Below are 22,625 nucleotides of genomic sequence, written 5' to 3'. Positions count from 1 at the left end.
CTGAGCCACTCCAGTTCTGCTCTGAGCCTAAGCAGGCACTCTAAATGCTCCTATTCCTCCCCCCTGAAAAGCCAGAACAGCCTCCTGGAGATCTCCATCATTCTGTTGGCACAGGAGAGGACTTGCATTGCTAACTACCCTGTGTGGCTCATTGGCAGGGATGAATCCCAAAGAAACTGCCCAACTGTCTTCCTCTCTTTTGGCAGTATTAAAGCATGTTCCTCACAGGACTTTCTCCTGTAAAACAGCAAATACCAGCAGCCTGAGGGGGTCTGGAGCTTTATACCTTTTGTGATCACCAAAGGAAGCAATTCTTCCTCAACCACATGGGATTCTTCAACCTCCCATTAATTTATACAGAACACCTGGCAGCCCTGGGACACTTGGAAAATGTCCTTCTAGGTACTTTTCCCACTGTAAGACCTGGAGCAAAACCTGCTTTTCCTCTTATGCCACACATTCTCCATCTACTCCCCTCTTCAGGACCTCTGGGCACTGGGCTATCAGGTACTTCCACAGGAGGGCTCTGGTGAACAGGTCAAGGCAACAGAGTCTGTTCTCCAGCAGTGGGTGCCATCGATTCCAAGTGGTTTCATTTCCCAGTACCTAAATCATCACCCGCACTTCCTATAAGAGCATCTAGACAAGCTCTCTCTCAATTTATCAAAAAAAAAAAAAAAGAGCCTTTTTGGAGTGCTACAAGAAAATATTTACTTTTCAGAGTTCCTTCAGGAGTGGGAACAAACCATAGTTGTTCCCATCAGCAAAGGTGAAAGCTGCTCAGCTGCAGGTCTGTGAACCCTATTTCAATTCTGCAATCCCCACTGAGAAGGTTTTATTGCTTGGTAATATTTAAGATTAGGGTTAAAAATTAAAATCCTTTGAATCTTCTGTCCCTGTTCCTCCAACTTAAATAAAAACCCAAAGCCTTCAGTACCTCTGACCAAAAGAAATAAAAAAGTTATTATTTAAAAAAAAAACAACAAAACAAAACAAAACCCCAAACCAATAAAACCACAAAACCCACCTAAGTGGTTTGGTTTTTAGGTGCTTGTTTTGTGTTTTATAAAAATATATTCAAAAAAATTATTTCATAAAAACTTCTACCGAACACCTGTTGTTGCTTTTAAGACAAACAGACTCTCTATAATGCAGCACCCAATGCCAGCAGAAGACAGAGATGTTCTGAAACAAAGGGAATGCTCTGTATCTTTTTTATATGTCACCACCTGGGGTGTTTTCCCTGCTCTCAGCCAGGCTGTGCTGATTCCTGTGCTGGAAACCCTGGACAGGCTGGTGGGGACAGCCAGTCCTTCCAGATCCCTCATGCTCAGAGAGTTCCTGAAGGTGGGACCTGTTTATGGAAATGTGAAGCCTTTGGCTGGGCTCTGAAATGACTTCAAACTGTTAAGCAGCCACTGACCAAAGGCACTGCAAATGTTGCTCATCTTCACAGGGTCGTTTGGAGATGAACAGATACAACTCACCTTTGGGCTGTCACCAAAGCAATATTAACAATTATGAAAAATAACTCGGGCTTTGCACGACATCACAAATCTGCGGCGCCACGTCTGGAACTGGCCTTTCCTCAGTGACAAATTCCAAACAACACACATTCATAATACAAGACCATGAAGTATTGACTGTAAAAGATAATAAATCCTTTGGCAATAGGAGGGGGAGAGGGAAGGCTTCCTGGCACAAGCATTGTTAACACTGTGCATTCAAATGGCAAGTGCAGACAGCACTGGTGAGCAAATACCACAGAACCTTTCTCAGACAGGCTTACAGAGAGGGGGAAATCCAAAAAGGTAACTCAGAGGGGTTTTGAGACAGTGTGGAAAGGTCAAACACGCTGAGGGGAGCATTCCCAGAGCCAGGCAAAGAGGGATAACGAGAACCCACATCCAAGGACAGGAACAGCGAGTGGGAACCGCAGCAGCAGGAAGGGATGAGGAAGGGCTTGTAGAAGAATGGCTGATGGAGAGGGTCTGGAGATGGAACTGGTGGCTGTGGTTTGCATGAAAATACTGCTGAGGTTCAGTGTCCTCACATGTGCCACCACCCCAGCCCAGACACACTTTGCTTCTTTCCTCAGGGGTTGCTTCAAACAGATTCACAGCTCTGGGGAGGGTGTAAAGAAGCCCAGCAATTATTATACAAAATATTCCAGATAAAAGCTGGCTGAGCCATCCACCTGCCTGCTGTTTTAACTATATCTGCACCTGTAACAGGTAAAGAAATAGGGGTTTTTTTCTAATATCATACATATAAGGCTTCCTAGCACAACTCTACCAACCAGAAAAGACACATACCTAGGTAGGTAAGAAATATATTTCATGCTGTTTTCCTCTCAAAATCATTATCAAATTTTAATTCAGATCCTCATGTGCAAGTGCACACCCTATGGCTTGGCCTCTACAACACTGACTCAGACTCAAGGCAATTGAATACTCAGTGTAGGACTGGCATCTGAGCACACAAACAAAAGTTGTGAGACAACTGGGAGAATTATTTGACAAAAAATGGTCTATCATATAGAGAAAGGAAAGCTAATGTATCATGAGCAAGCATTGCTGGACATAGCCTGTGGCTACCTACCAAAATACAGAGTTTCTGGGGGGAAAAAAACAGAAAGTTTTATGATACACCAAATTAGCACTGGGCTCCGTGCTGGGAATAGTGGCTTGGTGCAATGCACTGTGTGCAGCCAGACACGCTGATTGGGAAGTTTTAAAGGGCAAATATTTCAAAGCATAAGGGAATTGTTGGCATAACTAACTGGGAACAGCACATTTGGAGTGGGAGATCCATAAACAGTGCATTGCTCGAGGTCTGCCACCTGACAGCAAAAAAAACCCAAAAATGAACCCATCAGACATGTAAAAAGTTGTGCTCTGCAAAAAAATCCATCTAGTTAAAAGTACAAATATTTCAATACAGAAAAATGATAAAAAGCAGAGCAGGAAATGGCAGAGAGTTTCACTCGGGTTGAAAACATAGACAAGTAATAATGGAGAGTACAGAATTCAATGAAAACTTTATAAACTTCAAGAATTCTGCATAATAAAGAAGGCAACTTGAAACAAAGAAATCCCAAGTGTCAGGTACAGCTTTACTGTTGGATGTTAATGTTCAAATTGTAAACACTGATATCAAAAGGCAACTTCATGTAATCACATTAGTGGGAGATATGAATCAGTGGGGCTTTTCCCAGCAGATTTCCCCAGGGACTAACTCTTGGCTCGATATTATTTAATATTTTATCAATGTTCTAGATGTTCACGTCTTTGTAGATGAGAAATAGATGGGATGGCAGCAAATGATCAGAAATTAGTTTTACAAAATAAACCACTTTTGGAGGTGAGGGGTTTTTTTCTTTGTTATTTTTGGGGGGTGTTTTTTGAAGGATCACAATACAGGCAAATTGATTCAAACATAACCAAACACAAGGAAATCCTTCTGGGAACCAGGAAGGGTGACTTTGTGATTTTATCAACTAAGAATTAAAAGATAAAGTATTATGAATTCTCACCTGTCCTAGGGGTCTGTTTGCTTGGGAACAAGAGTTTAGTTTCATGGTTACTTCATATTAACACACTTATTGAGCCAAATCCTGTGAGTATGGGATTAAAAAAAATTGTGAAACCCCCCCCAAAAGACCTGTGATACGTAGCACAAACTCACCAACTGAACAGACAGCAGCAAAATTTCCAGAGTAGTTTGCAGATGCAGGACAGCAAATGCTTTTTGGAAGTCAGTGCATTTGTAAATCCACTCTCCACTCTGGACATTTATTCTTTTAGACAATATTTAAGATCTCCAGCTCTAAGTTTTAAGATGAGAACTAGAAGCAGAGAACTGGAAGGTCTAAGTTCCCTTGATTTGTTCCCTTTTTACAGCCAAATAATAGATGTTATTCTTGAAAGTTTTTGTTACTCATAAACCCCACGTCAAATATTGCTTTAAAAAGCCCTCACAGGCAAGGCAGGTCAGTAATTTCTCTGCATGGGCACTCACAGCCAAGTGTTGGCCTTACCAGGCAACCAAAGCCACAAACACAGATTGCACCTCGTGTAACAACTGTCTGTGGACTGTTTAATTACCAATGAAATAATTCTTTCAGTCTCAGAGGCCAGAGACTTGTTTAGCCTTTGTGTTCAGAGATGTTGTTGAGTGCTTTTTTTAATTATTACTATTTCTCTGAAAGAAGCCTGAGAGAAGAAGTTTCACTTGCACAGGTCTGGGTCCTCCATCTTCCACAAGCCTTTGTTGGCATCTTCGTCCTTGATTTCAATGCTCCTTTGTATCTGAGACCTCTGAACCAAAGCTGTAAAGAACTTTCAGAGATATAATAAGTTTCTTGAAGTTTGTTAGAATTAATACATTTCCCTCCTGCTATATCTCTGCATTGTGCTGCCACTTCAAACACAGAGCCCACTTAGCTCCTTCTGGAAGACTTCAGATGTCAAGGCTATGAGGGTTTTGAGCCTCTTGGAGCTGTTACAATGAAAATCTCATTTCAAATACCTGCTTTTAAACAATATCTTTACAGAAAAAACTCCCATAAAAATAATAAAAAAGAAACCAACAACTTTTTTCAGGATGAATTAATAAATGTGTTGCAGAGTGACATCTAACTTGAAGAGAGGAAAATATTTGGTATCCTTCACAGAAACTCAGAGAGAACCAACTTAGTTCAGTACTTCTGAGCAGACATGAAAGCATCATCATCCCATATCTGTGTATACAACAAAAAAAAGCAACCCTCTGAATGAAATTAAAGAAGTGCAATTTAAAAGAAAAATGGAAATCAGACACAGGAAGGGTTGTTTTGTACAGTGCCAACCCTGCATGAAATGCATCACTAACAGGTATGAAGACCTGCCCAAGATCTTTAATCTCAGGCACCAAACACACAAAGCCTGATGGGATTTTCACTGTGCTTATGAAAATCCTCCCACATATAAATATTCCAGTCCTGCTGGGCTCAGTGGGCTCGTGCACTCCAGAGGATGGAGCTGCTGTGGAAAACTTTCCTCTGCAAGACAGAAGGGGCTCTCCAGCTGCAACAAGCACAGAGAAGCAGGGAAGCTTGGGCACCACCCAAACCTGTCCCAGCCTTTGCTGTGGTTCTGTGCCTGCGGTTTCTCAGCTGGCACAGCCAAGGAGAGCGACAGGGGTGGGCAGGGCTCAGTGCACAGAGGATGGAGGTTCCTGGGCTGCCTGTGCCCTTCCACAAAAGCAGAGGGTGGGCTGGCAGCAGAAGGGGCCAAGAGCAGGAACTTGGCAATGAAAGACCAAGCAGGGTTGCAAAGAGGCTAAAACCATGCAGAGAGGGGCAGGGAGTGGACATGCCTTGGAGACAAATCTCTGTGGGTAACAGGGGTAGCTCAGAGTTTGTAAAAGCCCCCAGAAACATGGTTGAGTTGACTTAAGTCCTGAAGGAAAAGATTTGCACAGGAAGAGACTTAATGGACAAAGGCAGAGAGCACTTAAATATTTAAGAATGCTCTTCATCGCTTTGAATTCTCATTAAGATAATTAAGTATTCTGGTTGACATTCTAATAAAGCTCCTTGAAATCAAAAAGACATTCTCATTTTCTTTTGTTAACTCACTGCAGGGAGAGGTTTAGGTGTCCCCACCTCAAAGCACCACCAGCATCCTCCAGGTCTATTCAGTTCCTGGTTGGGAAAGACAGAAAGCAGGTCATGATGGACAAACAATGCCTCAGGCCAAAAGTAAGTCCAAAAGGTCAGACTGGACTTACCACAAAATAACTGGATAAAAAAATATTTGAGAAAATCTGTTCAGCAGAACAAAGTGCAGCTACAAATACACTTTAGGAATTAAATGTTGCAGAGCATGGGAGGCACTTTAAATCCTGTTAGGCTGACAAGCAGTTATTATTTTTTCCCAGAAAAGGTAAAAAAGTAAAGAGGGAATGTCTCCCTAAGCATCCCCATCATTAACACAGCACAAATAAAAAAAGGCTGCAGGTTTTTCTTATAAACAACACTAGCAAGGAAGTGTCAGACAGAAGATGCAGGCTGGGGAGGTTTTACAAAGTAGCTCAGCTCTGGGCTAATGGTACAACTGAGCAGCTCTTAAACTCCAAGGATATAAAGGCAGGAGCTCTTCCTGGCCTTCCTAAGCGACCTGGACACTGGCTGCTCAAATTCTATGAAGAATAGTGGGTGCTGAGTCACCTGAGAGGCTGGACACACACAGGCTCTCTGACATGCTTCAATCATTTAAAGGAATGAGATGCAACTCCCTCTCAGGAGCACCACCATGGAGAGGGCTCCTCCTGCACTGCTTTTATGGCTGGAAACAATTCCAACCCCGTGGCAATTGACTGCTACTGTATTGCTTAAGAGAAAAGAATCGCCAAGACAGGAGTTCAAGCAGTTCACCTTTCTTATCTGAAAATAAACCCCTTAAAAATTACATATAGACCCTCAGTGACCTCCACAACTCAGGGGTTAGGCTTGTAGATGGAAACACAGTCCATGGTTTAGCTCCAGAGACACATATTGAGGTGGCCAACTTGCCAGCTCAGACTTTTGCTGAGCCCCTCTCACAAAGGGAGCACACAAGGATGAATCCTTCTGTGCATGGTACTCAGTGGATGATATATCAAAGGTATCAGAAAAAAAAAGTCCAGTTCAACTACCTTGTTAGCAGCTGACAAGTCTTTTCAAAGGTAGAGCTAACTCTCCAGTTTTGGATGGGTAGTTAAGTAATTTTCCTTTATTAATCCAATCTGAGGATAATTAGAAGTCATGGAAGTTTGGCTTCCCTCCTACAAGCCCCATTAATCCAGCTGGAAAGGAAACTTGAGATCTCAGCTTAGGGTCATTTTAATATCAGAACATGATTCACTTCTAAAAGGGGAGGTAGACAAGGGAGTCTGGCCTTAGAGTTAATAATAATTATCAGGGTTGCACAGAACGTTATTCGGGAACTCGAAGGCCTCTGTAAGAAACCACTTAAATCAACAGGGAAAAGCATCACCTGACCAACCCTATTGAGTTTAACAAGAGGGTTATAATAAAAGTGATCTGCTTATGTGCCCAAAATCACATGTTCTGAAAGCATTTCAAAGGCTTTCAGACATAACATTTACAATGATAAATGTGTGCCCAGCGTGACGTCCCACCCAGCCACTGAACTTGTGGGGTTTTATAATGGCATTTAAAGAGCAAAACTATTTTGTTCCTTGCCCAAAGTTCTGACATCAGAACTTTTTCTCTGTGGGGAGGGGACAGAGCTGCACAACTTCCAGCAGGTCAAGTCTGCAGATGTTTAACTCCAGAATTTATGATTTCTCCTCTCCATTAGTGTTTGGCATAATTTGGACAGAGCAGTGAGAAAATGTTGTGAAAATGGAGTATTTTTCTTAAGCTTTGTCACAAAACAAATAAGCAAACCCCACAACAAGCAGCCAGGAGCCATGAATACTTAGAGGAGACAAGGAGCTCATTTCTTTTCCTGCCAGACCAGGTGTGCTCCAAGAAATTGAGCCCACCAGTAAAGCAGCAGCCACAGGCAGGTCAGTCACTGCCCACCCAGCTGCACAACTGCATGGCAAAGGGCACACCGGAGGGCAATGCTGCATTTTTACACATTACATACCAAACCCCACCATTTACAGCATCAAATAGGTTGAGCTATTGCTCTGTACCACTCCAGCAGCCACAAATGTGTTTCTATAGCTGTGAGCATACCCATTCTCTGGCTGGGAGAGACTATTCTTTCGTTCCTCACTGCATGTGATGAAATATTTACAGAGAGCACAGTGCTCAGCCATCCAGTAAAGGCTGGTTTGCTCCTTCATGCTGACCAACACCGAGTTGTCAAATCATGGACATAACCTGCCACACCAACAGGGGATTGCTGGGGGAAGGAACCCAGCAAGGCACGGACCATCCCAGTCCTTCCAATTAACTGGGCAATACATGAGCACCTGTTACCCCCTGTGACACACACACAGCACAGCCACCAGACAGCCCTTTCTGGAGTGCTCATGATTGGCTTTTACACTCGTATTTTCTATTTGATAATCTCCAAATAAAGCACTTCATTCCTTTGCAGTGTTTTCTCCAAAGCAAAGCGACAGCACTGCAGCTTGAAGACAGACTTTGAGATGGATTGCAGAATGCAATGAATTGACATGGAGCATGAAGCTCATGACAAACTGACACAAGAATTGAAACTCATTCACTGGAGAAGCAAACAGGTGAACATGTCCCACTGGAACTGAAACAACAGTGATGGAAACTATCAGACACAGTAAAACCTGGGGACCAGAGAGGGACAGAGCTGTGAAGAGTTTGGGGAATTCCAGACACAAAGTCTGAACAAATGAAGGCTATTCAACATGTTGAGCATTAGTTGACATCAGAGAAAGATCTGACACAGTTGCTTTCCTCAGAACCTGAAAGGCTGACCGGTGAGTTGCCTCTAAGGGACACTGAAGCCAAGAGGACTGTTTCAAAAGCACTTCCATAAATACAATGATACCCTGTTTGTTCTAGGTTACCTGTACAGAGCACGTGTCCAGGAATTTGAAATATTGTTGACTAGCAGAATGGACCCAATTCCTCATTTTCTGGGAGCACGGGTTCTCCAAGATGTGCTTCAGCCAGGGTACTGCTGAGATTTCAGAGGAAGAAAGCCCAGGGCTTGCTAGAAGCAGGCTTTGTACTGAACTCCAACTCCATTCCCAAAGGTTAAGGCAGTTAAGCACCACCATGTTTGAAAACCAGCCCTTTTGCTTCTAAGTTTTGTGAGTTTTAGTGTAAAAGCACCTGTTCCTGCTGGGTTCAAGGGGAGCCTTCAGTCAGAGCAGCTTTCCCACTCACCTGTATTGCAAGAACCCTGTTTTCATAGCTGGGTGCCAATGAGCCTGAAAACACCATGCAACCCACCTGATGGTAGTACTGGATATCACTTACTAACAGGTAAACTTAAAAAGGCACAGATCAGACAAAACAATCCAATAGAGCTCTTGTTATAAAAAAATCCCAAACAAGCGAGATCTGTTTTTCCTAAGGGACTATACCAGAAATTATTCTATAAGGTACTGTTGAACTCACAAACACCATCCTCAAAGTGGATGGTTTGAGCCAAAAGCCAACTTTGGGTCTCCTAAGCAAGGAGAGAACTCAGTGTCCCAGTTCACAGCTCAGGTTTCAGTTTTCTGCCTCACCTCATTTTGAGAAAATCTGACAAAAGCAATGTATTATCAGGAAGCAAGGGGTTACTTACCTAACCAAATCAAGCATATTGGAGCTACATCTGACCTCCTGCCAGTCTGAGCTGGCACATCTCTGTGGCAGGATACAGAATTTTGCAAAAACTGCTTCATTGGCCTGTGTGCAATATGGCCTTTGATGCTTGATCCTGAGCAGAAGCAACCTCTGTGTTTGGATTGTGGAAACTACACAAGAGCCCCCACCTTAAAGCATCCTTCACCAGTTGCCAAATTAAACTGCCTTCTGTCAGGAAAAAGCCTTCCTGAAGAATTTCTGACCAACTGCAATATTGAGAATATTTTTTTTCTTAATTTGCACATAGTCTAGGAAGAAAAAGCTGAAGAGCTAAACAGTAACCTCTGATATTAACTGCTTTATCATGTTCCCAAAGAACAGCAGCAAAAAGGCATCACAAAACCTCTGAGAAACACAAGTTGGCACATTATCAGAGAAAGGAGACAGAAGAATCCAGTCACGCACAGCTCACCTTGACAAGGTTGACAATAAAATCAGTAAAACAAACAAACTACAAAAAAAAAGGGAAGAAAGAAAAGTCAGAACAAGGTATGTGCACTTTCTGATTATTCATTCCAAAAACACCATTGATTTTCTACTAACACATTAACTCCATAAGCACTCAGGAAGGCAGTTGGTGTGAGCAGAGAGAACCAATCACTCAGCAGAGGGCCCTGTGTGTTCTCTGCTGCAGCAAGAGGGTCTCTTGCCACAAAGAACCCAGAAAATGCTCTTTCTCCAACAACTTTTGGCAACCACTTAAAGGCTCTTCTGAAATGACTGCAATTATATTTTGAATTTCAGTTGCTGGCCTAGTCATCTCCTCATTGCAACTGTGCCACTAAAAGCATTTGGATTGTCTTAATATTGCCCAAAAGAAAAAAACCACAGCCAACTCTGCAGCAGCTCCCGCCATCTAAAGAGGAGCCTGAACGGTACTTGGTTAAGTAGCTGTTAAACTGTAACTGTGCTACATTCACAGAACTTTACAAAAATTCAGTATTTACAGGACTACAAAAAAAGATTATATTTTCCTCTCACTGAAGTATTGAAAGGGGAATGTTCTCTGCTGGAAATGAAATGGTGGGCGTTTGATGGCGTATTTTAAATAGTATTCTCCTTTGTGCATGCAGTGTAACGCCACCCAAGGGGCAGATTTAAAAAAAAAGTCTGCAATTTGCAAGACCATTTCCAAGTCATATCGAGGATGATGTAAAATTCAGGATAGGATTCTTGAGAGAAATCTCCCTGGAAAATGTGTATGTACCTCAGGGAAGCTTTGGATTTGCTTCCTCACACTGGAAGGCTGTTCTGTCTTCTGACATTTCAATGTTGTTTACTCTTTGCATCTGAATTTGGAATTATTCTGTGGTTTATTACAAAGGTGTATCTTTGACTAGCAGCAAGATATTTATTTCTCTTCTGCATCCTCCAATATGTCTAAAAATCCCTTCTTGTCTTTAAACTTTTACTGGTAGTGAGGATATAACAGCTACTTTTACAACAAGGGATTAATCCTGCTGTCAGGTATTATGGAAGTAACAGGCATTTACACATGTCTTGGCCCTGGGAAAAACAGGATTGTCCACACCGTCTGATCATTTGGAAACAGCTGCAAACAATACTATGCTTTATGGCTTTAGGTAGTCAGCAGCAGGATTAGGAGGGAACACTCTCCTCAATAGACTTCTGGTTAAATGGGTTTTCTCTTTCCTCTGTGCCACCTTCCCTGAAGCATCTCAGACTGGCCACAGATGGATCCGGGGAGAGCAAAAGGCAAAGAGAATTTTCCTGAGGTCAGATTTTCTTCCTTAGCTGCCTGAGTGAGAGGTCGTTCAGATTCAAATTCATCACCAAACCTGATGCCACAACCTTCCCCTAGGCCAGCTGAGGCAGGAGGAGCAGGGATGGCTTCTGCCCTCCCTTGCAGTGCATAACACAGGGCTCAATTATAGAGAGAAGCAGCTTGATCATGTAATCACATCCCACTCCCCAAACAGGCTGAAGCAGCACTGACACCACACTCCAACCTGTCTTTCTTCCATGGTCACAACAACTTGTACTGCAGAAGACTGAAATGCTTCAGCCCTACACTGAAGTCTTTAGATTTAATCTAGCTCAGCATCAGAGTGAAATAATAAGCAACCCTAGAAGACCACAGCATATACTCAACGCCTCTTAAATCCTATTGAGTTTAATTTTGCCTAATTTCTGCCATACAGAAGTTAGACACCTCTCCTTACTTAGTCTTCTGTGTTAATTCTCCACAGCCCAACTCTGACTGTGCCTCACTAACCACAAGGAGAGTCATGACAACGAACTTAGACAAGAAACTCACAGTTTATACAGCTCAAAGCAGCCAGAGTTTGGAAAATTAAGAAACCACAGGAAGAAAAAAAAAAGGTCTCAAGTATTTTGATAGTGCTTCACTGTTTTCAGATCAAAGAAAACAGTGACAGAAAGGCTCTTATGAGGATACCTAATCCATGACACTGAGATGATTCCCTCCACCAGCAGGCACTGGCACAGCTGTGTCTCACTTCGCTCTGCATCAAGAGGTTTATTGTTACTGGTAGGAATGACAGACTCAAATCTGGCTGTGCCTCTAGTTTGGTTTGTCCAGTTAAATGAAGATAAAAATGTATTTTGCACTACAAACAGCTGACACAAGGCTGGGTTTTTTTAAAAAAACAAACTCTGTACCATCCTCCAAACACGTGAGAAACAGCAGCCACAGTCAGACTATTATTATGCACTTTGATCAATGTGACTTTGCAAATCCCTCATGCCAATAATTCTCCTCTTTTAAACTGGTACTGGGTGAGATTATTAGAACAAAACCACAGTTTATGCTCCCAGCTTTTGCAAGTGATAGGTTAAGGTTGAGCACTGTAATAAACTATAATCAATAATCTTGCTGCTTCTGTAATAATGCAAAAGCACTATATAGATTGTATCCACACTGCTTAGTCTAAAAATAAACATGTACAGATTAAACAGGACATACATCACACCTATACATGACTCATTTATGAAAAGCAATTATTTGTGCTGAGAAGGGCAGAAATCCAGTTTGGAGCTAATAAAATAATTATGAATAAAGACATAACAAGATAAGCTTAATTATTATTATTTTAACATGTTAAAAATACAGTCACATCAAAATAGGATACACAGTTATAAAACTGTTGCAGATGACATAAGAAAATAGTGTGTATATATTTTATATATAAAAATCTACAGTATTTACTAATGCTGATACATATTTGGGAGCCTTGCGCTGCTTGCACAAATAAATTGTACAGCTTCGTTATGAATTACAGAACCATCATTAAACACAGATTATTACACTTAGCACAATGTTATATACATACATTTCTAAGCTGCTGCAAGCAATCAGAACTAAAGCAAGCCCAAGTCATATTTATCTTCACAATTTTAGAGTTTCAGTGTAGTGCTTTGCTACTGTTACTTTGCTGCAGTTCGCAATTCTTAAAATATAAAATTGCCCAGTTATTAAAAATTACATCAGACACGTTATATACACACAAAAAAATGTTTGGAAACATACTAAGTAAATGTTACTTCCATTTGTAAAAATTGTTTTACTTCTGTACCTTAAAACTTACAGAGCCAACCTGCAGCAATAAGAGGCACTAAAGCTCATTCTTTAAACGAAAAAAAATAATATCCATTTCTATGTTTTCAGTTAACAAATCTTACAAAACAAAAGAAAACAGGACAACCTTCCAAACCATACCAAACTGGTGTTGATGCCAATGTTTAGTACTTCAGTATTAGAAAAATCTCCCTGTTCAGCACTCCAAGGACCCCTTTTGGTGAGCCCCTCCCATGACTCAGCTCCGGGGAGGGGTCGGTGCTCCAGCACCTGCTACGCGGCACCAGCAGCTCCCAGGGCTGCATCCCAGACGTGCCGCTTCACCTGCTCCTTACCACCCCAATTCACAGTCAAGGAAAGGAAAACACAAAGTAGGAAAGGCTGCAAACCCTAACTAAAATTACTTATGTTCCCAGGAGTTTAAGGTTCCTGTTAACAGCAGTCGGGATCATTCAGTGTAGAGCACTGCAGTGTGAGCAGCCCAACAGCACAGCAGCAAATGCCCCACCACAGACACAAACCTGCCAGCTCTTTGGGGGTAAAAAAGGGCAAAACAGAGCAGAACTGACTCAACAAAGCTTAAGAGAAGGGACACTGCATCCTCACACAGCTCAGGGAGTATCAAGCCATGAGGAAGCTCAGACTCCTGTGTGCACCGCACAGGAGAGTCAAGGCGCTGGTCATCCCCTGACACCGCTGTGAGATTGGGCCCTGCAACCAGTTTGGTCTGACAGCACAGCACAGCAAGAAGGGAAGGGTCCAGCACCGATTCTGTGTCTGGCATTACTCTCACTGTGCTCCAACATTCTGTATATAGGATAGCTTTCCAAAGGTAGACTTGGGTGAAAAGGTAAAAATTCTCCACTTCTGATGCACCTAAAAAACTAAACACTGTCCTGAATTTTAAGCACCATTACTTAGCCAGATCAGAGACACATTTTTGGCTTTCTGCTTTTGCCTGCCTGCTCCTTCCTGCTGAGTAAAATTACAAACAGTAGTCAAAGGAGAGGAAATTAACTCTCACGTAAGATTAAATTAATAATCCCAAAGCATCTCTCCTGCCCAGAACAGATACTGGGATGCTGAGGCAGCTGTATAAAAATGACAGAAATTCCCATTCAAAATGAATGGCTTCTCAAATAAATTACAAAGAAAAATTAATATGAAATAAAAGTACTTCACAAGCTTTGCCCAAAATTAAATGCATTTACATTTAAACTCTTAAGCTCTTTTCCGTATGAGTTTGTGTATTGTAAATTCACACTCTCTCTCACACGCACACATCTGTACAGTGCATTAACGTCAGTCAAAATAAAACTTGTAAGTGTGTTACAGGTTTTAGGCAGGACTGTAACACCAGTTAAATGTAAGGAGCATTGACAGCATGAACCACATGGTGTGTATGAGCTTATTGCTATGTCTGTGTGCACCAGATCACCTCCCACAGCTTCCACGCACGCCCAAGAACTCCACCAGCCTTTAACCAAAGTCTGAAACATCTCTGAAACAGTGTTGTTGTTTTTTAACCCATGAATTGTCTGGATTTCAGAGAGTCGGGTGGACTACCACTAACACAGTAACATTCCACTGGGTCTGGTTCTCGCCACTTTACTGAGCACAGCCATCCTCTCACAGGAGCACAGACTTGTGCATAGACAATCCATCGGTTCTGTTCCGATAGTGCTGGGCTTGAGCTGGCGGGCTGGAATACTGGTATTGTGCTGAGCCATTCTCTTCAAAGGTGGGAGAAGTCCTGTATCTTACAGGGCTATCCACGGAAACAGCAGGAAGACTGTGGTCTTGAAAAGGAACTGACTGAAAATGCTGGTATTTCTGGAAAGTCTCCAGGTGGCCTTTGTTCAGGTCTTGGCCCCAGGGCTGCCTGTAGGGCTCGTGTCTGTAGGCATAGGCAGCGTCCGGCCACTTCCTATCCTCTGGCACATAATCCGCCGGAGGGATGATGAATTTGACACCCGGGGAGGGCCTGGAGTTGCTGGCATAAGCATCAACAGGTGCTACTTCTATGTGACCAGGGGCTGGTAGAAGAGGGTTTTGTCGACTGGCAGGATAAGAATTCATTTGTAGTTTATTGGGGGAATAATCTACTGACATAAAAGGCCCATATGGCCTCCCAGAAGGGCTGGTTCGATTCCCGTGGTAATGCAGAGGGACAGAACTGGCATTGCCTATACTGGAAACATGCTTTGGAGAATTCTCATGGTAAGTAGGTGGATTACTGTAACCTGGCAGTGGCTGTTTTGCATTCAGTCCGTGAGGTGGACCATCAGACTGAGATACGTATTTTGGAGACCTGGGTTGTGAAGTGAAGGTGTAATTATTGGGTATTTTTAATGGAGCTGGTATTTTTTCCACTTGCTTTCTTGGACTATTAGAATATGCCACATGCCTAGGGCTCTGCGGATGAGCTCTCTCAAGCATCTCTTCAACAAGATTCTCATTCTCAGTTTCATCTTCTGAAACATTGTCATACTGAGATGCATTAGACCCTCGCTTACCTTCATCAGCATCCAAAACCCTCATCTTTTGCTTTACATTCAAAGGCTGCATTTCTCCAGGACTTGGTGGTGGGCCTGAAACCAAATGGTTTACTGGCCTCCCTTTCATCTCTGCAGGAAGTTGCATTGTCTTTTCAATTATTTTGATATCAGATGGTTTATTCCACTTAGGTACAAATTCCCTTCTTGTATTTGAAGTAGCATTAGAATTTTGATTAGCAGCTGCATTATTGTACAGACTCGAGCTGTCTTGCTCTGTGGGCTGAGGCTTTTTTCTGGTCTCCACCTCGTTCTTAGGCAAACTATTTTGTGTCTCTATTGGTCGAATCTTCTGCTGTTTTAAGGAAGGTTTCTTTTCTAACGAATTAATTCTTTTTCGGTCATTTGATGAACTTTCTGGTTCTTCTTCTGTGGATGGTCCCCTCTCTGTCCTTCCTGCTGCTTGTGTACCAGTGCTGTTCTGTCCATTAAGCATTGGAGTGGAGTGAAGCACAGAAGGCTGAGGTTCTGATGGGATCTGCCCCAATGGCTTCTTTGGAAGTTCATCTTCTTTACCTAAAACAAGAACAGGAAGAACATAAATTCAGTTTGTGCAGAAGTCTTCTTTGATCTGTTGGTCATGCAAGCAAAAATAGCTACAAATTAACTTGGCCACTCTCTGGGTCCCCATTCTGCTGAACACCTCGAGGGTTCTTCTGCACACTGATATTGAACACAGATTTTTTATGGCTCTCATCCCATCAGTTATTCTAGTCTTCCTTCCTATAGTTGACACAACCTTGTTAAGCTTTTGCTGTATCTTGACATTTCTACAAATTCCTAGATGACATTTTGGTTACAGTACCTACTCTGTATGTAATGCTCCTTGCACCAAGCAAACTACTGTTCTCCACTTTAAAAACCCTTCCCAATATCCTTCTCCCAGTCTATTGTTTTCCATTCATTTACCTTTTAATGTTCCCCTCTGGCAAGCTGCACTATGAACTTTCTCTCATTTCATTTTTTGGGTGGAGCTCCACATTACCATTTGCATAGTTAAAACCTTGCTCCCGCTAAAGCCCCACCTAGAAATTTCATTCTCAGTATTAAAAGGTTCTGCATGGAATTGGGTTTTTTCAGTTGAACTTTTTATCAATACAGAACAATTGGAGTAGCTGATACTAATAATGGCTATGCCGTGGTTTCAGTTGAGCATTCCATTGATGAGTTTTGCCAAACACAAGGACATGATTTAGAGAACAAGGATACAAATGGAAAGTTCTCCCAGACTGGAGCTCAACACATTGCAATAGCCAGTGGTAAATGTTAGTTATGTGAGGACCAGAACAACCCACACTGACACTACAGAAAGAATAAAGAAGTGTTTCATGGCTGCTCATAGAACAACTCACATCAAATTTTCCACTGCAATCCTTCTCCTTAGCAGTCAACACCCTTCATAATCTCAGCCAAAGTCTTTTATCAAACCCACTTGCATATAATTTATTTAACTGTGCAATCCATTACTTTCCCATTATAAGCAGAAAAGGTCACACACTTCTCATTAAATGTATTAATCTAGATTTAATTCATTTGATGTTCAGTATTTAAAAAAAAAACTACAAAACTTTTTAAGTCAGCATAACCAAACAAATCCTAGTCACTGTGTATCTGTTTATTAAGCAGAAGCTCTTGTAAAGAGAAAAAAAAAGAAATGGTTACCCTTGCTTAAATGTTACACAAAATAAATTATGTAAAATGGCTGTTAGTAAAATAATCTTATGCAATCCCTCCTTCCTATGATAAGAACAGTAGAATCTTTTTTCCATCAAAGATCAGAAAATTAGAACCTCACTTTCTAATTACTATTCTTTGTCTACACGGGTTCACAGGGTTTCAGACATCCAAGTGTCTCTCTTGGTGACTCGAGTGCTGTGGTCACAAGTGAGCGATGTTCATTTATACAGGCACGAGTCCGAGTTCAATCTCTGAGCAGTGGTTCAAGACACAGATACACAGAGGAAAGCCAGCAGCAAGGGCACTATTATTTATTATAACAGTGTAACAAACTACCATCATGGATCAGTTGCTATATAAACTAGATGAAAACTCAGGAGTTTGTGCCAGCCAGGACATAGCAGGACAGCAGAGAAGAACACAACGGTGCCGCGTGTCACAATAACTAAATTAAAAGTACTTAACAGAAACAGTCTGGTTTAGTCAAACAATTAAACTAGCCTTTTCTTGACTTTCCCTTATAAGAGGCCAAAGGTCATATGGAAACCTACCCTTTGCTTCAGAAATCACTTCAGAAACCTCAGTTTACATATAACACACACAGCCTACCCAGGCTTGCTGTAGAAAACCCCTCCACTCCAATTTCCCCCCAGTTATCCTCATCTCAAACACGGTCATACAATGACACAGACACACAAACCTCTTACACCGCAGGTACCCACTGTCTGCCTTGTGACCAGCCTGGCCAAGGCAGATGCTCCTGCTGAGCCCCTCCTCAATTGCTTGTCTCAAAGGGGAGACTGCCCACGCCAAACCCCAGGGTTACACACCTGGCACACTGTACCCCATGCCTGAGAACACCCCACAGGCAGCACAGCAGGGTGCACGGCAGGGCAGAGCCTAGCGTGGGGTGCAAGGTCTGGCTCTCGGAACTCCAAGTGTGTTTGGTCTCTTTCAATACAGGGCCCTGCTATTCCCAAGTCAAGTAAAGATCTGGAGCGTGGCTTTGCAGACTTGCACTCACTCCCCAGCAACCACCAGTGGAAGAACAGGGGAGAGGACAGAGGATTGAGCTGCACTGCAGTTTTTTGCACTTGCTTTTTGAACTTGCTTCAGTTTGGCAAGAGGCATTTGTACAATTTGTACCATTAGGGATTTGTACATAATTCCATCTGCCTCCTCAAACAGTGTCAGGCAAAACTGAAGATCTTGTCTTCTAGATAAAAGTGAATTTTACCCCAATAAATATTCCTGATACTGGAACGATATATTACAGTGCTTTCAATCTTACTAATCTTGAATGTCAAAATAGCATGACGTCTGAATTTAAGAAACAATATTTGTTATGCACAAAGCACATACCAAAACCTTGTCATCTAAAATTAGTCTTTAAATGCTGCCAATCCATTTATAACCTTCAGGAGGATCCACAGCAGTTATGGGATAGCATAAGAAAATGGCTCCTCAATATCTCTAAGGTCTTTATGTTCTTGTATGCAATAAACTTTTTAGAAAAATTGTTTATTTTCTTCTATGCTTGAAGTTAAAATATTTAGTTACATATATACATATCTATCTATCTATAAAAAAACCCCAACCCTGAAGACCATTTCCTGTAGCAGCTGCAATGCTTCCTTCATTTGCCCAGAGATGTTAAAAACATGAACTGATTTCCTTTCTTCGAGCTTCCACTCTAAGAAATGCTTACAGAGCAGTACGAGATCCTTTAAATATATTTGGTTGCACAATAAAGGTGGGGTTTGTGTGACTTTTTGGTTTTTAATTTCACACACTTAAGGCTTCCTAATTACCATTAAGCTCTAATAAACCCAAGTGAGAATACTGCACACATCTTTATTGAATTCTATCTAGACTGCTTTAAAGATTACTTTCTGTCACATTTCCTTCTCATTTCAAAGTAAAAGAATACACCACAACCAGGCATATGTGGGATGTATGGTCTTGCTGATAGGTAATGTGAATTAAAGCTGTAAAATGAGTATCAGAGACGTCTTGCCATGTCTTGTGACACTGTTAAAATTCAACATTCATTCAAGTACTGAGTAGCAAGCAAAGTGTTGCAAGACAATAGTTCACTTAGAAGGAAACCTGAGCATTGTAACAGCACCATACGGTGTTTATAGGCTGGTAATGCCAAAGCTTAGTGCCTTCAGGGAAAGCAAAAACATGGAATGAATACACAAGGACGGTGAGTGGGGAAAAGAAGAAATACAGCTTTAAATCTTTAACTAGACCTCGGACAGAAGCCACTGACACAGGTTGCTTGGTTCCCACATCTGCATGTGGAACAAGGAAAGGCCATGCTGGCAGAGGTACCAACTCAGGAATCAAGGCTACAAAGCACAGGCCTTGTTCTGGTTCCAAAGTGCTCGAACACTGAGCACCTCCTGCCACAAAAACCACACAACAGTAACTTGAGTTGTGTAAGATTCTATGATGCTGCAGCAAACAAGTCCTGCAAACCAGTCACCTTCTAAAGGAAACCAAAATTGTTTGCAAATGCAAAATGGCTATTTAATTCTAACTGAAGTATACAGGTCATACATAAATACCAACACACACATGCACAGAGCTGTCACTCCCAGTCGAGCTACCAAGTAATTAAAAAGAAATAAAAACTCCAAAGTTCAAAAAAAGTTGACAAAATTAACAACACAGAGGATAACCAAATTGCCACCATTCACATGACTACCAAGAGACATTCCTCAAATGCACAAGCAGCATGCAAACCGTGTTTATGAATGCTTTAACCAGTCCACAGAGCAAGAAACCCAGGATGCCACATGCTGGCAAGAAAGAAAGCAAAAGATAAGAAAAAGCAGAAAGTTGAGGAAATGAAAACACAATGCAAAAGCAAACAAAAGAAACCAAGTCACAACAAACATCTCTGCCTTGAGAGATACAAACACACTCGCCAGACAAGCATGCAAAAGCACCAATTCCTTTAAGCCACACTTCTTTTATTTACCAATTTTCCACTCCAAATCTTCCTAAAGCCTCACACACCACTCTCAACCCTCTTCTTTACTACTTCAACTAAACTCACTGTTCAAACTCCTTAGATCTGAGCATGAAGAAATTTTATTTGGGTGTTTTCAAGGACATTCAATTGAATATCTGTTTGTTTTGTTGATCCAAAAGCTGAGTTAATTCACTATCTGGACATACCTGTCTGACTGAGAAATGGAGAAACTGCTGAATTCTACAGGAAGTATTTTTGGGACAAGTGCTTTTCTGTAAATCTGTAACATTCACATAGAAGGTTTAAAAGTATTTTAAAAGTAGAAGTTAAGGCAAAGTTGTGTAGAGTTCAGCTGTGACTGTTTTGGCAACGACCTCTGCAAGCATCAAATGCTCTGAAGTGATCCAGGCAATCAGATTTTTCCCAAGTATTCTCATGTGGGATTGGGATCTCTTCCCTTTCATTCTTCTCTCCTCCCTTCTTTCAACAGAATGAGTTCCTAGACAGTTTAGTTACCAGCTTTCCCCAAGACAAACATTGTAAGGGCTTGTACCAGAAATTACACAGTGGGAACAACAGGGTTTTCTCTTTCTCCTTTAAGAGAAAGGTAAGGATTTAGTTGGTTTCTATAGCACAGAGTAAGCAAACAAAGAAAATAGGGTGAAAAACGTGTAAGGAAGGAGACCAATAGAAGGAGAGTAAGACAATTTAAGCAAAACAAAAAGAATCAGGTGCCTGTTTGTTGTTGGCAAACAGATCCCCTGACACTAAAAGGAGCAAAGCAAATATAAGCAGGTCTGACTGTTCCCCAAAAGATAAGAAATTCAAGTCATACTAAAGAAAGTTTGTCTCCCGACTTCCTCCCTGCTCAAACAAGCCTTGGCCACCACCCAGTGGAAGTGGATCTCCACTGCAAGACTTTTACAGATAATTGCTCCAGGAGGCACTAACAGCCTCATGCATGGAGAAGCAGACATATAATTGGAGTAAAGTGCTTTAAGTGCTCTCTCCGGTGAACAACAGTCTAGTCCTTAATTTCAGCACCAGAATACATGCACTTTGACTGTTCTAACACAATTTTCAAGGATGGCAATGGTCACAAAAACAACTCTTCAAATGACATCTTGAAATTTGGTGTTTATTTTCTGTCAGTGACATGCCATCTTCTTCGGTTTACAAGTCCAAGAGCATTTTAAAGAAATTTAAGTGCCTGCACTAGAAGCTCACGGTTCTCTCTGAAAGTCAACCTTCGCTCCTCCTCCTTTATACACCTTCAATGGCAAAGGAGTTACTACATTAAATCCTGCTGGAGAACCTGAAGGGAGAACAAAATACACTATTTTCCCTTCTGCTGCTATGTCACTTTTATAGTACTAACAGCAAGGAAAACTTACTTTAAAAACATCTGCAATCAGATAAACAATAAAATTATTAACAAATTTGGATCAACATAATTATCTGGATAATACATTTAAAAGATCAGGCAACTTTTAAACAGTAAACACTTTTAAATGATGCAAAGCCAAAGGCTAAAACTACTGAAGATATATACTAGTTATATTAAGTTTCATTCCATATATTGCTTTAGTTCATAATATTGTAAAATAGTTGCACCACACACAAGACAAGGCAGAAAAAAATAGTTTAGTTGATTAAAACATGAAGTGCATTGAGTGAAATAGCTACTTGTGTATTCTTCAAGCACAAGTGAAAAATCCAAAATATCTCTGAAACAAAACACAACCAAAAGAAAGACACCATCAGAAACAGGAAAGTCAAGCTGACTTATGTATGTCTACTGTTTTGGTTGTCAAAAGGCACATTAACAGGAGAGAACAGACATTATTTAATAGATTAACATTATTATCAATGTCGTATACACTTCTGCACTGTCACTGTGGAATATGTAAAATAGAAAATAGAATAAAAGATACTGATAACAAATTTAATAAAATAGTACTTTAAAGATAAGTATCAGATAAACATTTTAAAATCTATTTCAAATGCAAGATTCAAATTTTGCTAGCTTTCCCTGGATACAGAAAAAGTTGGGAAAACTAGAACAACTGAGTCAGAGTTCAAAACTGGTGTTATCATGCACAAATACCATTACGATGACAAGAACATGAGGAGATTTCAAATTTGCCAATACTGTTCTAAAACTATGGCACAAGATCTTTATCTCTGATTTAAGGCCTTCTCAGCTGCTCTTAGGTCTATTCAACTTTTAGCCATTAAAAAAACCCAATCCAACGCAAGCCCCTCTGCCCTCCCTTTTCAGGACACCTTACACCAGGACACAGGTGAGAAACTTTCTCAAGAACAGACCTGAGAGGCTTCAAGCCCTGAAGGTGGGCCTGACTGTCTTGTTTAAAAAGCACTAGCTTAATAAAGTATTTTCAGCAAAATATTTTTAACATGAAACTTTCACTGGTAAGCACTTCTGTTTATTAAAGTCAGGCACTATAAAAATCTGTTCCTATATAAATATCGTTTATTAAGTATTGAAATATT

The 22,625-nt window shown here is 41.2% G+C and overlaps 1 protein-coding gene across 4 annotated transcripts in view; it reads right to left on the bottom strand.

Moving 5' to 3' along the window:
* Positions 1-12,391: 12,391 nt before the first annotated feature.
* The window catches only part of USP6NL (USP6 N-terminal like), a 122,725-nt gene continuing 112,491 nt past the window's right edge, over positions 12,392-22,625 (bottom strand). For all 4 annotated transcript variants that reach the window (XM_071552825.1, XM_071552826.1, XM_071552822.1 and 1 more), the window contains one exon: positions 12,392-15,967. In XM_071552825.1, the coding sequence (XP_071408926.1) occupies positions 14,526-15,967 (1,442 nt within the window). In that variant the 3' untranslated portion in view covers positions 12,392-14,525. The remainder of the gene's footprint in view (positions 15,968-22,625) is intronic.

The sequence above is a fragment of the Pithys albifrons genome, chromosome 3, assembly GCF_047495875.1.
Source record: "Pithys albifrons albifrons isolate INPA30051 chromosome 3, PitAlb_v1, whole genome shotgun sequence".
In the NCBI taxonomy this organism is placed as follows: Eukaryota; Metazoa; Chordata; class Aves; order Passeriformes; family Thamnophilidae; genus Pithys; species Pithys albifrons.
This window is presented reverse-complemented; position numbering and strand designations above follow the sequence as displayed.